Source organism: Danio rerio, chromosome 16 (genome assembly GCF_049306965.1).
Source record: "Danio rerio strain Tuebingen ecotype United States chromosome 16, GRCz12tu, whole genome shotgun sequence".
NCBI lineage: Eukaryota > Metazoa > Chordata > Actinopteri > Cypriniformes > Danionidae > Danio > Danio rerio.
Genome location: NC_133191.1, coordinates 22,178,068 through 22,193,755, shown reverse-complemented (window position 1 = coordinate 22,193,755; position 15,688 = coordinate 22,178,068). Strand labels below are relative to the sequence as shown.

The following is a 15,688-nucleotide window of genomic DNA, read 5'->3' as shown; positions in this document are numbered from 1 at the left end:
TCGTCATGTTGGATTGTCAGAACACGCCATCAGACTCACCATGAAGAAGGTGAACACTGCTTTATAATTATCCTGTCAGCGCAGTAGTTGTTCGCTGTTCTGCGTCCTGATATATAGACCCGCTGTACTCAATGCTGCATGTGGCTCAGCACAGACAAGAGAATCATGGGCCAAGTCAGTGCGTCATATCAAGCCAGGGATTTAGGTACTTTCTCACAAACACCGAGATGTTCTGTTGTTCTCCGTGGAGTTCTGTTTGTTTATTATAGGTCCATAAAGTTTTAGCACGCACACACATACATTTCTGGATTAACAAATGATGCCAAATTGGCTTTTCTAACAGTTAACTAGCTATAGGTGTGGTTTGTTTATGCATTACAGCATTGTTGTTATTGATATAATATTTTATTGTTGTAAAGGAGGCATCTTGCTTGCTAGTACTGGGTTGTACTTGAAATTTGGCTATGGAACTGACTGCAATTGTTATTGGCAAAGATTCAGGGAGGTGTTGTAAACATTCCTGAGATTTCGGTTAATTTTGACATTGCGGCATCATACAGTTGCTGCGGATTTGCTGGCTGCACGTTAATGATGTAAATCTCCCATTCCAGCACAACCTATAGGTGCTGTTATGATTGAGATCTGGTGGCAATGGAGGCCATTTGAGTACAGCGAACTCATTGTTGTGTTCATGAAACAAGTTTGAGATGATTTTCTGCACAATATATCGTATAAATCAACGTTTTGATTTAGTGGCTAATTCGAATAAATTTGTACGATCTCATTCATACAATTTACTATACGATTTGCTCATCCCCCAATGCCGGTTGGGTTTAGGGGCAGGGTTGGGTGCCACACCTCCTTTTTGAAATTGAATTTGTACGAATTGTCTACTAAATTGACAAAACAAAAAATAGTTACATTTCCTCGTTAGATCAGGCTGGTGTGTCCGCATTAGACACGTCGCAGGATCTACAATGCTGATTCATGATTATAGTTGACTACTAGCCACACTATAAAAACTTCAGTTATTTTCTTTTTGGCCTGGTCCCTTTATCAATTTGCGGTCGCCACAGCGGAATGAACTGCCAACTTATCCAGCATGTGTTTTTACGCAGAGGATGCAACCCATCTCTGGGAAACATCCATACACTCATTCACACTCATACACTACGGACAATTTAGCCTACCCAATTCACCTGTACCACATTTCTTTGGACTGTGGTTAAAACCGGAGCACCTTGAGGAAAGCTACAAGAACACAGGGAGAACATGCAAACTCCACACAGAAACGCCAACTGACCCAGCCGAGTCTCGAACCAGCGACCTTCTTGCTGTGAGGTGACAGCACTACCTACTGCGCCACTGCATCACCACAGTACTCATTCAATGATCATTTATTTATTTTCCTCTATATTTTTTATTTTATTTATGCATTACAGATTATTCTGACACGCAACTCTAGCTTCTCTGATTCTGACATGTTTGTGTGTATTTTCTCATACTGTTCTCATTCACATCCATCTTTTCTCCCCTTGGTTTCCTTTCCCTCCGCAAAACCTAAATGAGAGACAACCAGGGGCTTAATTTTCGCCCTCTTTCACCCCAAACGTCTCTAATGAGTGGAGTTTAGTCCAGGCAGTAATGACGCTCCGTATGGGCCATGCCTTTAATGGCTTCCTGCTCTTTACAGCTCCAGCACCTCAGGCAACTTTTTTGTACAATCAGGGGATTTCTGCAACACTAATGTTATTGTGGACATAGAGGACAGCCGTATAGTTTGAGCAAACAAGCCAGAGAGCTTTCTGACATGACAGAGCTGCAGTGAGTTTGCCTGTCCGTTACTTCCAGGAGTCCCCACATAGATTTCAGTGGCAGGTACAAGGCTTGTGCGTTTGCATGTTCACAAACACAGCCAGCCCGATGTGAGTCTGATTTTGTTTGACAGTTTTATGACAGCGGGCTGAAATTATGGATGTATTTTCTGTACTCCCCCTCATCAACCATCAGTTAACAACACATAAAATTCATATAATTACATTTTGGTTTCCATTCTGAAGTATGTATAAAATTTTCACCTATTTTCTTCTTCCTGTTAAGGCTGAGTTGTAGCCACGCTCCCTCAACCGAACATATTCACGAGGCTTTGGCGAGAAACACATGGCAGACAGGCTGAGTTTCACTTGCCCCCATAAAACGCAGCCGAGTCCATGTTTTTATGCTCTCGTCTCAAAGGCTTTCTACTAGTCCGCATGCCATGGAGATGAGGAAAATGCAAAAAGCATCAAAGATTTTGCAGCATGATGTGAATCAGCCAATGGTCAAGACCACAACACCCTGACGAATCGTTTACCGTCTTGCTATTAGTGTATGTTGGAGTTGTTTAGTTTGAAATGTGTTTTCACTTTGGAGGCATGTGGGTAAACGAGTTTTAATTTTGCTACGATATACTATTTGTTCCAGTTTTATTTCATTCATTCATTTTCTTTTCAGCTTACCCCCTTTATTAATCTGGGGTCTCCACGGCAGAATGAACCTACAACATATCCAGCATATGTTTTACGCAGCAGATGCCCTTTTAGCTGCAACCCATCACTGGGAAACATCCAAACACTCTCATTTACACACATACACTATGAACAAATAAGCGTACCGTATTCACCTATACCACATGTCTTTGAACTGTGGAGGAAACCGGAGCACCCGGAGGAAACCCACATGAACACAGGGGGAACATGCAAACTCCACACAAAAATGGCAACTGACCCAGCCAAGACTCAAACGAGAGACTTTCTTGCTGTAAGGGAATCATGTTACCACCGTGACGCCATTTTTATTTTATTCATATATATATATATATGAATATATATATAACACACACACATACATGAGCAATATCACACGAGTAGCAGTGCGATATGGCTGTATATCGGCACTGGTGGGAGGCATGCGTGTGTGGCCTTCTGCCTTAGTGCCCCAACCAGTGCTGATAAACAGCCATATCGCAATGCTGCGATAGTTTGATGGCATAATTGTGTATATAAAAACAAAATCAAACATGAAGAGTCTCAAAAACCCTTTTGTATGAGGAACTACTTTCTTCCGCGTTGGATTCAAATCATAAGCTGACAGTTAAACAGCTGAGCAAGTATCTTTAAGGCCGTACTCACACTAGATACAGTTGCCTCGAACCGGGCCAAAGCACGCTTGTCCCCACTCCCGTCTCCCCTGACGGCCCGCGCTCACACCACAAACGGGCTTCGGCACGCTTACGTCATCGCTGCTGGGCTGTTCAGTGAGAAGCGCTCTCTCACTCAGCAGCACAGTGGAGATTTCTCTATTTCAGTCGTTTAATATGCCGTCAAATATTTCGCCAAACAGTCCTTAGGGATGCAGGGACACGCAGTCAGATATTTCGCCTAACAGATCCGCCTCATTAACAATCATTAAGCCCTCGTGCTGCAGGAATGAGGAGGTCTGCTGAAGCCGCGCAGCTGTCGTGAAGTGAGGAGTTTGCGTCTTTAATAAACTACGGCAGTTTGCGTTCACTGAACAGTAAGAATGATTAATAAATCCATATGAAACAGTCCCTTAAAAGTCACGTCTCGCTTTCAGTTTCAGACTTTGGCGCGTTTTGCACTCACACACAAGCGTACCGCGCCAAAGCCCAAGTGAACCGCGCTCAGGCACACCTCTTCCAACCGGGCCAGGGCCGGCCAAGTGAACCGTGCTTGAGCCCGATTCAGCGCACTCACACTTCTCAAACGATCCTGGAAACGGGCCTGGGCACGGTACGGATGGCATAGTGTGAGTAGGCCCTTAAACTTTAGATCTGTAGTGTCTGCTTTTTGCTGGCTGTATGTGGGCGGAGTAATACACAAAGGGTAAAGAGGCTATACGGGTGCTGATATTACTTAAATATATCACAGCTTTCAGCCAATCAGATTGGAGAACCAGACAAAACTGTTGTATGTGTATATATATATATATATATATATATATATATATATATATATATATATATATATATATATATATATATATATTATAGAAAAAAACTATTTTGTAAAGTTCAGAAATTAGTTTAATCATTATTTACAGAATATTTTGGTATGTTAAAATATCTGGTCAGGCATATTCAGAACAAAAATCACTTGAATACATTCATTTATTTTCTTGTCGGCTTAGTCCCTTTATTAATCCACCACTGCGGAATGAACTGCCAACTTATCCAGCAACATTTTACACAGCGGATGGCTATCCAGTCACAACCCATCTCTGGGAAACATCCACACACACATTCACACACACACTCATACACTACGGACAATTTAGCCTACCCAGTTTACCTGTACCGCATGTCTTTGGACTGTGGGGGAAACCGGAGCACCCGGAGGAAACCCACGCGAAGGCAGAGAGAACATGCAAACTCCACTCAGGAACGCCAACTGAGCCGAGGTTCGAACCAGCAACCCAGCGACCTTCTTGCTGTGAGGCGACAGCACTACCTACTGCGCCATAAAACATAAAAGTTGATATTTTACTTGAATTTAATATGCTATATGTATATGTATGTATCTGAAAATGACCTGTAAATGTATTTTGATGCACACTCATAGTATTCTATGTCAATTATAAGTTTATTTCTGTAATATATTTATTTATTCATTAATTATATTTTTTAATTTGCCACTTTGCTATAAACTCCTCATTTAGTTCTATTGTATATTTAATAATTTTAATATCCAGAATTTAATAAACAAACCAAAATCTGATTCTATAATTTATTCATTAATTTTTGGCTTAGTTCATTTAATAATCAGGGCTTACCACAGAATGAACCTTCAACTTATCCAGCGTATGTTTTATGCAGCCGATAGCCTTCCAGCTGCAACCCTTCGCTGGGAATTGACTTATGGCCAATTTAGCTTATCCAAATCACCTGTACTGCATGTCTTTGGACTTGTGGAGGAAACTAACAGGGAGAACATACAAACTCCACACAGAAATTCCAGCTGACTCAGTCGAGGCTCAAACCAGCGGCCTTCTTGCTGGGAGATGACATCGCTACCCACTGTGCCACTGCGTCACTCCCTCATAACATTTTGACCTACATGGTCTTCATCAGGTCACATCGGCAATACAAGAAAACCTTAGATATATCGTTTTAACCATATCACACCTGAAACCAATAATAATCCTAATTGGCTTCAGGTGTGGTGGGGTTAAAAAGGATTTCTTGTATTGCCTGTGTGACCCAATGAAGACCATGTTGGTCGAAATAGTTTTGTTAAAGCGAAGCAGTGGCAGTGTGCTGGTATTATTTGCTTATTACTTACTTAAATTTGATCAAGCACCTGCTTAAAGATTCCTCAGGTTGTACACACACTAGGCTTAGAATGATAACTGGTTTCAAGGTATACTGAGGTTTGAAAACCCGTTTTTATCATTTCTATGGTAAATGTAAGTTTTGTGGGTGTTTTTTTTAAATGTTCTTTACAACTATTTTATTTATTTATTTATTTTTTTAGATCAACAGTATCTCTACATCAAAAACTACTGGTCAGCCCACGAATCGATTCAGCAAACATCTGAAAAACAAATCGCTTATATGCCAACATCAAAGCATGATGAACAGTGCAATGGCTTACTTTACAGTATATGCAAAAAAGATGTTCTAAGACTTTTCAATATTCTAGAAATTTGTTTTTGAAACTAATTAAGATAGCAGAAGTCAATGATTTATTTTAATTGTTCACCCTAATGTGCCAAAATATTTTTTTAAAATAATGTTGTGTTCTATAGGGAAGAGTTGTTTTTTACCCAGACATTCAAAAAGAGCATGTTTTAGAGTAGTAAATCACAATTCAGTGAAACCGTGATGTTTTTAACCAATGTTGGTTCCAGAAGAGCTCACAGGGGAAGGTGGTAACAACAGCCAGTAAGTTATTGAAAGTGAAATAAAGAGTATTGATAGTATTTACAAAGAAAGAGCAATGAGTAAATGAGGCTGTCATGATTGTCAATACTGAATGACATCCTTTATCATACACCTTCCAACTTTTACCATCAGTTCGTCAATTTTGTGTTTCCTGATGCGTAAGAAATAGGATTAATATCATTAATACCTCAAGCAATTAAGTTTTTAAATTCCTCTCTCAGTAGCAGCTGATGGCTTGTAGTCTGGATATTTATGTAGAGGTACCATGTTTTTGAAATGATTTATTTATATAAATGCCAAATGTGAAACGTCAGATGTCTGTGAATGTATGCTGCAAACGAAATTTCCCTACGGTGACAAATAAAGTTATACTAACTAACTAACTAACTAACTAACTAACTAACTAACTAACTAACTAACTAACTAACTAACTAACTAACTAACTAACTAACTAACTAACTAACTAACTAACTAAGTAACTAACTAACTAACTAACTAACTAAGGTTATCATACCTTCAGAATCTTACACCGGCCCATGCCTAGAACACGCTGACCCGTTTTTACATCTATTATTTAATCAAAGTAATTTTTAGACTGGATCATTCCTTGTTTAAAACAGTAAGGATTTAGATACTATCTTGTTCCAAAGTCCTGTCAAATGCTTCATTCTAATTGGTTGACAGATGTTTCGAGATGTTGAAGATTCTTTTTCAGTAACTACACGGCTGTAAAGTCTTACAAGTCTTGTACATGTTGCAGTTCCATGTCACTTTGCCAAATTATTTAAGTTATTTCCTAGTAGCTTGCCGTCTGCCACAGCAAAAGAGCCACAAAACACAAATACTCTGACCACACTTATAAATATGACAAACAATATGATAAAAATGTCAAACAGCTTTGTTTTATTTCCCAGACACACACGCATGCATGCAAAAAGCCACTCGTGCACACACATCACATTGTTTTTAGCATTTTTAGCATTTCTTTTAACATGGTAACAGTAACACCTCAATGCCTTGGGTTGTTTGTGAACAAGATTGAAAGTGAGAAAGCTGTACACAAGTATGTTGGTAAGTGACGTAATTGTGGGAGGCATAATGTTTATTGGATCGCAACTGAATCTGAATTATTTCTGTGGTGCTACCAGCTGGAAAACGTGTTTCCTCCCTGCTTAAGCCAATTTAGGAAAGGAGAAAGTGTTTCAACATGACAAAAATGGCTTTAGCTCGAAGTTTTGAAAATCTCAATGCTTTTGACAGGTTGGATGGAGCACCGCTCGTGACTACTACACATTCCTGTGGTCACCTCTTCCTGACAACTACACCGAGGGAACCGCAATCAACAGATCTGTGGTCTTCCAAGGTAAAACACTGTCAAAAATGGGGTTTTATTTAACAGTGAATATCGTGCCAGAGTGAAAGCCCCTCAAAGGTGCATTTAGGGCTTTTAATATGTAGTGACGGATGCAATAAAATAGGAAACACTGAGGCCTCCTATTAGAAGGCTGAAGTGTTGATGGGCCAGTTTTACTGGAGTGGTTCAGGTCACATACTGGAATCTTTGTGAGGGATTATAGGGTTGTTGTGGCAGGATTCCGCATTCCTGACTGTAATTAAGAAAGTAAATGGACAGCAGTTTATCATAAAGCTGCTGTGGAACTGTAAAGTTATGATGTAAATGATGGGCTTCAGGCTATGTCCAATCGTTCATTAAGGGTCATTTACTTTAATATCAGTGGGAATAACAAATGGGTTTGTTATAATGCATTTTAAGATTTAATGACAGATTTTATCTATACCTTGTGCTGATTCTGGGGTACTTGCAGGTTACTACGTCCCTAATGATGATGGTGAGTTCTACCAGTTCTGCTATGTGACACATAAGGGAGAGATCCGTGGGGCCAGCACTCCATTCCAGTTCCGCGCCAACAGCCCCACAGAGGAGGAACTGCTGACAATGGAGGATGAAGGTGGATCCGATATTCTGGTGGTCACCACCAAAGCAAGTTACCTGGAGGTGAGAAGATTTGGTTAACTATAGGGTCAAACAAAACAACAGTTCTTTTGAATAATCTTTTTTTATTTTTCGGTGTTAGATTCTGTATTGATTCTCAAAAGCTGTGAATTGATACTTTTCCATTTTCTGTTTACCTTATTTTGCAATGCAAAATTCAGATTCATATGCCGCCATGGGAAAATGACTAGGAATAACAAATGACAGTAAACGGTGAAGCAACACGTACGACAAACCATTGTACTTATGACAATATGTGAAATTAAAAAGGGTATGATGTATAGAAAATACCAGTTTGCAACAACAAGCACCATAACCAGCTGTTTTATGTTGCTAAAGGTCAATGGAGTTGAATAATAATGGAAGTCTTGGCTCATTTGCAACTTTGGACTACAAAACAGTGTTTGATTACAGTGTTTGGATCAAAATGATTAATTTTATGATACTTTTATGTCAAAAATTATTAGAATATCAAGTAAAGATCATGTTCCATAAATATATTTTGCAAATATCCTACCGTATAAATACTTAATTTTCGATTTGTAACGCACTATGCTAAGAATTTCATTTTAAAGCCAATTTTCTCAATATTTTGACGTTTTTACACTGTCTGATTACAAATTTGCAAAATAGTTGTATCTCGGCCTAACTATCTTAACAAATCACACATCAGTAGAGAGTTTATTCATTGTATTTATTAACAGACCCTTGTAACTTTTGTAGTCTAGGTTCACTTTTAAGTTCCATTGGCCATGCCCTGTGCTTGGAAAATAAGGTAGATATTCCAGAGAATTTGGAAGTGATGTAAGAGGCGGTATATGCTCATGTCTTTAAATTTTTTTCTCTGTAGCTTTTTTATTGAAAACACACCCATAGAATCCATGCAGTGTATCCACCCACTGTTTCTGGCACGTGTTGTGCTGTACTCACTTCACCTTTGCGCATCATTCCAACTTGAACAGTCAAACATGTGCTTATGTGTTGTAATACCTGTCTTGCTGAGTATTTGAATGAACAGAGATGGCAGTTATATATGAACTGAAAGTACTGTAAATATTTTGAGACACTATCTGTGTATAAGATCAAATTAAGTATAAGTGAATAATACACCGTTAATGGCATTCATACAAATAAAATAAAAATATCATTATGGCTTTTAAAAAGGCGTTCATATATTTTAAAAAATGCATGTTGAATGCAATCAATCCATTTGGAATCGATGTGTGTGCGAATGTGTGTGTGTGCGCATGGGTGCGTGTGTGTGTGTGTGTGTGTGTGTGTACAGGTATGTAAATAATAAATAGTCCACTTGAACATTACCAGCTTCTCAGGATTTAGTTACAGTTGTGCGTTTGGGTAGTTTTATTGTCAATCTGCCCAGTTGGTGGAATGAACTCCCTAATTGCATCAGAACAGCAGAGTCACTCGCTACTTTCAAGAAACGACTAAAAACTCAACTATTTAGTCTCCACTACACTTCCTAATCTGCAATTGCCTCTCTGAATATCACACTAACTGTACCAAAAAAAAGAAACAAAAAAAAAACACTAATACTACTAATACTTCCCTTCTTAGACTTTACAGACCTGAAACTTGCCTATAGCACTTATTCATTGTTGCTCTTAGTTGTGTAAATTGCTTCCTTGTCCTCATTTGTAAGTCGCTTTGGATAAAAGCGTCTGCTAAATGACTAAATGAAAATGAAATTAAATGATTGTGTAAAAGAAATGTTTCAAATTTGTTGTCTTGACAATATTTTCTGACATGTTTATATCTAATTTCAGACAACACAATAACAATGTTTTAGCTTCAGAAGAGTTAAACTACCCAAGGAATCAAAACTAACCATTTGATTTAGTTTTATGGTGAATAATTTATCTGTGCATGAGATGTTTGTTTTAGGTTAAATGATCAGATTGCATGATTTTGAGGTAATGGGCGTGGATAATGCTGCTTTAACTGTCAGTTTTGACAACAAACAGAATGGTGAGCAGGAGGAGTCTGGCAGGTTGTAAAACCTCTTCTAAAATTCCTTTCCCGATCTTTCTGAATGAAACGCCTATTTTGACTACATCCATTCAACCCGCAGTAGAAAAAACAAGCCACGCCCACAGTTTGCTCATTTAAAATTCTGTCACAATACGAAAAGAATAACAATCAAAGCTTCCGGTTCAGGGGGGCTTTAAATCAATATTTTGATGAAATAAACCAGATTTTTCTTTACAACTAAAGTATTTGATTTGTTATATGTTTATATATAAATATATGTTTACAAATACTATAAATTACATTTTGTGTGTGTGTGTGTGTATGTGTGTAAAATTCAGAATAAATATTATCAGACATTCATAGACTAAAGCAAATATTAACATTTATGTGAAAAAATATTTGACATTTTTTGACTTTTTTTTGGTCAAATTTGGAAGAAGTGCTATTAGCCTTTCATGGCGTAAAGCAAATATCAATATTTATCTTGAATTCATACCTTATGAATTCAGTAAAGAATTTTTAAGTGGTGTGATGTGTTGTGTGTATGTATGTGTGGGTTAGGGTTAGATTACTTAAAGTATAATACTCTGAGAGGTTGGAATATGTTTTAATGTAAATGTTAATGTACAAATATGTACCTTAAATAAAACTGATATTTTTTTTGAAAAATCAATAGCATTAAAAATTTTATCTTTATAAAGAATATTGAGGATCAGATCAAGAATTTTTCAATAATCTTACAAATCAGTATTAAATCAGGACATGAATTGATACTAGTCCTATTTCATGTCAAATTTATATTTGGTTTTCACATGTCGGGCATATCACTCTGTTTTTGTTTTTTAGCAAAAGATGGAGCAAATTCAACAGGAAAAGAAAGAGCTTTTGGAAAACCTGGACCTACTTCAGAAGGAAAGAGATGAGCTGATCGATGAGAAGAACAGACTAGAGAAAGAATACGAGCAGGAGCGAGAGAGCAGTGCTCAGCTCAGGAAGGATGTGCAGGTGAGATGTGAAAAAGAGGAACAACAGGACATAATGTAAATAGAGGAGAGGGATTGCAGGTTGTGTGTGTATACTTTACTTTACAGCATATACTTTACATTAGTCAGTTCTGAAGCCAAATTTGGAGCTTATCTAACAAAATAACTTAAGATAATGGTCCAAAAACTAGTACACCCATATTTATGTTATAGAAAAAATATTTAATACAAATTTTAAAAAGAGAAAAAAATCAAGAGAAGCAAAAAAAAATTAAAAATTTTTGAAATTTTGTAGATTGTTAATTTTTTTTGCAATATTTTGCTTGATTTTAACTTTATTATCTTTCAATTTCTAAATATGTTCAATGATAAAAAAATAATATTTTAATAAATATATCAGTTTCGTTTAATGCCACCAAAATGCATTCTGCAGTTTTACAAAATACTTCAATCTGTGTAATTTAACATTTTTCAAGGGAAATGAAAATAAATGTCCACACATTATCATAAAAATTCCAATACTTGAGGGAACATAATAAACACTAATGCTGAGTACACACCAAACTGAGAACATTACGCCACTCTATTCCGGACGAGCCCCCAATTATTACGCCTGTGGTATTATTAAGTCTAGGGGAAAACAACTATGGGCATAATAAACAAAATAAGGTCATGGGTGATGCATTTCCCAGGGTGAAACAAAAAAACAAACAAACAAAAAAGTTATGCAAAAGATCTCCTTCGGTCAACAACCAAATGTGGACACTCAGTTGAAGGTAATTGAATAGATTTATTTAAAAAAATTTATTTTGTTGGTTGTAATTATTTTTGCAATATTTTGCTTAATTTAATTGTATTATCCTAAACATGTAAAATAAATATCCTAAATTATTTATTCTAAATATGTTTGGTGACTAAAATATTTATTAAAAATGTTCAATAATTTATTTATTCATTTTGATATATATTTTTGTTTTATTGAAGGGGTTAAAAATTTAGTATTTATACTAAATGGATTCAGGATGTAATTTTCAGAGGATGTCAGCACCCCCTAGTGAGAGTCTTCATACTTCAGACATAAAAATACATAACTTATAATTATAATAATAATTGCACACATTTAAAGACATGACAATCATCAGCATCGTTTCCATTTGTTGCCTTTTATATGGAGAGTATAAAGGCATCAGCTGTGAGGCAGAGCTGGTTTTAAAGATGAAAACAAGCACACCCATTTCTGGCTGTTAATTTTATGACCATACTTTTATATGTTGTTTTATGTGCTGCTAAAATAATCCTAAAAATTGTGCACATGAAATGGTACTGCAGAAGAGACTGCAGTGAGATTTGGAGACCTGCGCAAGCATTAGTCATGTTTGCAGATTCTCAAAGACCACACACAACCGTCAGTCGGAGCCAACAGTTTACTCTGCAGAACACTCCCATCATTTCTGCAGCAGCTGGAAAGACAGCATGCTTGTGAGCAAGAGAATAAGATTATATGGTTTATATGCATTTGTGTGGATGTATGCAGGAGTTACAGCTGTCTGCACAGAGCTTGCAGGAGGAGAGAGAGGAGGTGAAAAGGAGAATGGAGGAGAGCACGGCTCGACTCTTGCAATTGGAGGAAGATCTGATTGGAGTCACACAGAAAGGCCTACAGAAGGAGACTGAACTAGACTGGTGTGTTTTTTTTTTTCTACTACGGTATAAAGTAGCCACAATCTGACAATCAAAGAAAACTATTGCAAACAGTTTGGTTATTGCCAAATTAAGGTTACCAGGATGCCAAAGCAACAACAAAATCAGTTAAATTTTGTGATTGCCATAACAAAAACCATACATTTTTAAAGGAATGCTAATAAGGTAGATTGGATTCTTTAAAGCAGGGGTGCCCAAACTTTTCATTATGAAGAGCCAAATGCCAAACTTGATTGAGGCTAGTGGGCTGGATGTAAATATAATTTACATGGGTAATTTCCAAATTCATTAAATAAAATGTAAAGAGGGTAATGCGTTGGCACAGTATGTAGTGTTGTCACCTCATGTTCGAAATGTTTCTGGTTCGAGCCTCGGCTGGAACAGTTGGCATTCCTGTGTGGAGTTTGCATGTTATTCCCATGTTCGCATGGGTTTCCTCTGAGTGCTCCAGTTTGCCCCACAAGTCCAAAGACATGTGGTACAGGCAAATTGGGTAAGCTAAAATTGTCCGTAGTGTATGTGTGAATGAGAGTATGGTTGTTTCCCAGTGATGGGTTTGCAGCTGGAAGGGCATCCGCTGCTTAAAAACATATGCTGGATAAGTTGGTGGTTCATTCTGCTGTGGCGACCCCAGATTAATAAAGGGACTAAGTCTAAAAGAAAATGAATGAAAAGATAACTAGATAAAGATAACTAGAAAACAGTTACACTAGTTTTTGCCTTGATTTGCTCACTGATGTTTTCTGCATAGTCCTCTGTCTATGGGCCAAATCAAAGGTTACAATGGGCCAACTTTGGCCCGCGGGCCCGACTTTATGCATCCGCTTTAAAGGTACTTTACAGCACTTTTGGCAAATCACTTTATAACAAACGATGTGCCATATTTAAGAACAGACATAGGTCATATTTTACACACATACTGTAAACAAACTTGTATACATGGCTTACAGAGACACTCCTTAGGTGTAATGTATTTTATACGGTAGAAACTGCTAATTATATGGCCCCACCCCTAAACTCAATCCTCACAGGAAACCTGTGGCAAATTTGATTATGATTATAATCAGGGCTTTACATTAACTCCTGCCAACTCGCCAAATGCGGGTAGATTTCAGCTTTGGCGGGTTAGACAATCACTCCCACTAGCCACTTTGGCTGGTTGAAAAGTTGAAAAATTGGGGTTTTCTTAAAAACAGGGTTCGACTATAAGGATGACCCAATATGCGTGCAAATGTGATCTTAGAATCGAGAAGCAGCTCGATTAACAAATTGCGTTCGCGCAATAAATACCAAATGAGAGAATGATCAGTCGCTGATCACATCAACAGCTGTTGTGATGCACGCTCCTGTTTCCTTGCTTGAAAAAAAAACGTGTCTGGGACGCAATATCTTTTATATAGACCAGACAAAAAAAGTTGTGCTAATGCACCCAGGGTCTTGCTGCTTTTAAGAGCTCCAAATGTGTCTTTTTGTAAGAAGCACCGGTTGCTTTCGCTTTGAACAGATTATTAATTGACCTTAACCATGTGATCATCCTTTTATTATCACACAGTATTTTTTTCACCTGCTTTCTTTTGCTTACGGTTATTTTTGTTTATATGTTTTAATTATCATTTTTTACAACAACATTGCTTTAATATGAGATTAACTCTTCGTTTATGTGTAGTTAACTGGTGATCTGAGAGACCTTTAGCGGGGACAGATTGCTGTGCATATTTTTAATATATGACAATAACTATTTTTAAAGGTCAATTGTTTTTCTTAGTTTTTTTTAAAGAAATCTTTCGTTAAATAAAAAGTATAGTATACAGCTCTTTTTAGCTTGTTTTGACAAATATAAAATTCATGGCTTAGAAATAATTTTTGTTTGGTGTGGTCAGGAAAAAATTTGGGAAATTTGGTTTAATTTTGAGTTCTGAAAAGTCATGTGAAATAAAAACTTATTGCAGTATAACAATGTGAAACCATGACCCATTTGCTTATACACAACACAAAACGTGAAATGAATGAGGAGGCATGTGAACAAAACACAAAATCTTAATCAAGTAATATTTAAGGTCAAAGTCATATGTAAGCATATAAAAATATTTTTCCAACAACAAAATTGTGGCTAGTGAAAATGCAGTAACGTTGGAAAACTACTTGCCACTGTGGCTGGTGATCAAAAAAGTTATGTCAAGCCCTGATTATAATTATTATTATTATTATTATTATTTTTGTGTTTTAAATACAGGAACATAGGATGTGTCCCTGTAAACCACCTTAATAGAGTACAAGTTTTACCCATGTCATTATACAACTTGTCCCTGTAAACCACATAAACCTGTACAAACTGTAAACACTTTTTTTTTCAACCAAACGCGTATATAGATGACTAAAGCTGAGAACAACATTACTAAAACTTCACAATTAGATTGAAAAAAAAGAAAAACTGTTAATAAAAAGAAAAAAATACTTGCTCAGTGTCACTAAAATCCAAATAAACTTTAGTTTAAGTATTTATACTGAACAGTATTAAAGGAATATTACACTCAAAAAAATTTATATTTTTGTTAATTTCAAACTTTCCTGTTAATTTCTTGTGAATGTCTTAATTAATTGGACATTTTCTTGTTTTTCTCTTTTAAGAACAGAAATAATTAAGTTTAAACAAAATGTATAACACAGTTGACTACAAACATTTTTTTGTAAATGTCAAAGCTACACATTTATTTAAAGCAGAACATAGTTGTATGTGGAAAATTGACTGTACAAATACGAATCTACCTTTCTGGTTCTGCTGTGCAAATATGAGATCTTTGTTGTAAGAGGCATTTCTTTAATGCATCCAGGATCTTTTTGGTACTTGTCAGATTGATTGATTACGGTTCTGATTTGACAGCCTGAAGGATCGAGTGAAGAAGTTAAACTTGGAGAAAGAGGCTCTTGAGGGTCAGCTGAAGAATGAGAAAGATGAGAAGGAGCTCTATAAGGTAATGCTACTCACTCACTACGTCACACACAACCCTGTTGGTTTCTCAAGAGCAGCAGTGTAAAAGAAAACATGAGCTATTGCATTTC

At 36.8% G+C, this 15,688-nt stretch overlaps 1 protein-coding gene across 12 annotated transcripts in view; it reads left to right on the top strand.

Moving 5' to 3' along the window:
- Positions 1-15,688, top strand: part of tax1bp1b (Tax1 (human T-cell leukemia virus type I) binding protein 1b) — a 64,539-nt gene that overhangs the window by 26,103 nt on the left and 22,748 nt on the right. For all 12 annotated transcript variants that reach the window (NM_001430974.1, NM_212664.2, XM_073924625.1 and 9 more), the window contains 5 exons: positions 7,202-7,304; positions 7,768-7,958; positions 10,791-10,949; positions 12,462-12,610; positions 15,510-15,600. In NM_001430974.1, the coding sequence (NP_001417903.1) occupies positions 7,202-7,304; positions 7,768-7,958; positions 10,791-10,949; positions 12,462-12,610; positions 15,510-15,600 (693 nt within the window). The remainder of the gene's footprint in view (positions 1-7,201; positions 7,305-7,767; positions 7,959-10,790; positions 10,950-12,461; positions 12,611-15,509; positions 15,601-15,688) is intronic.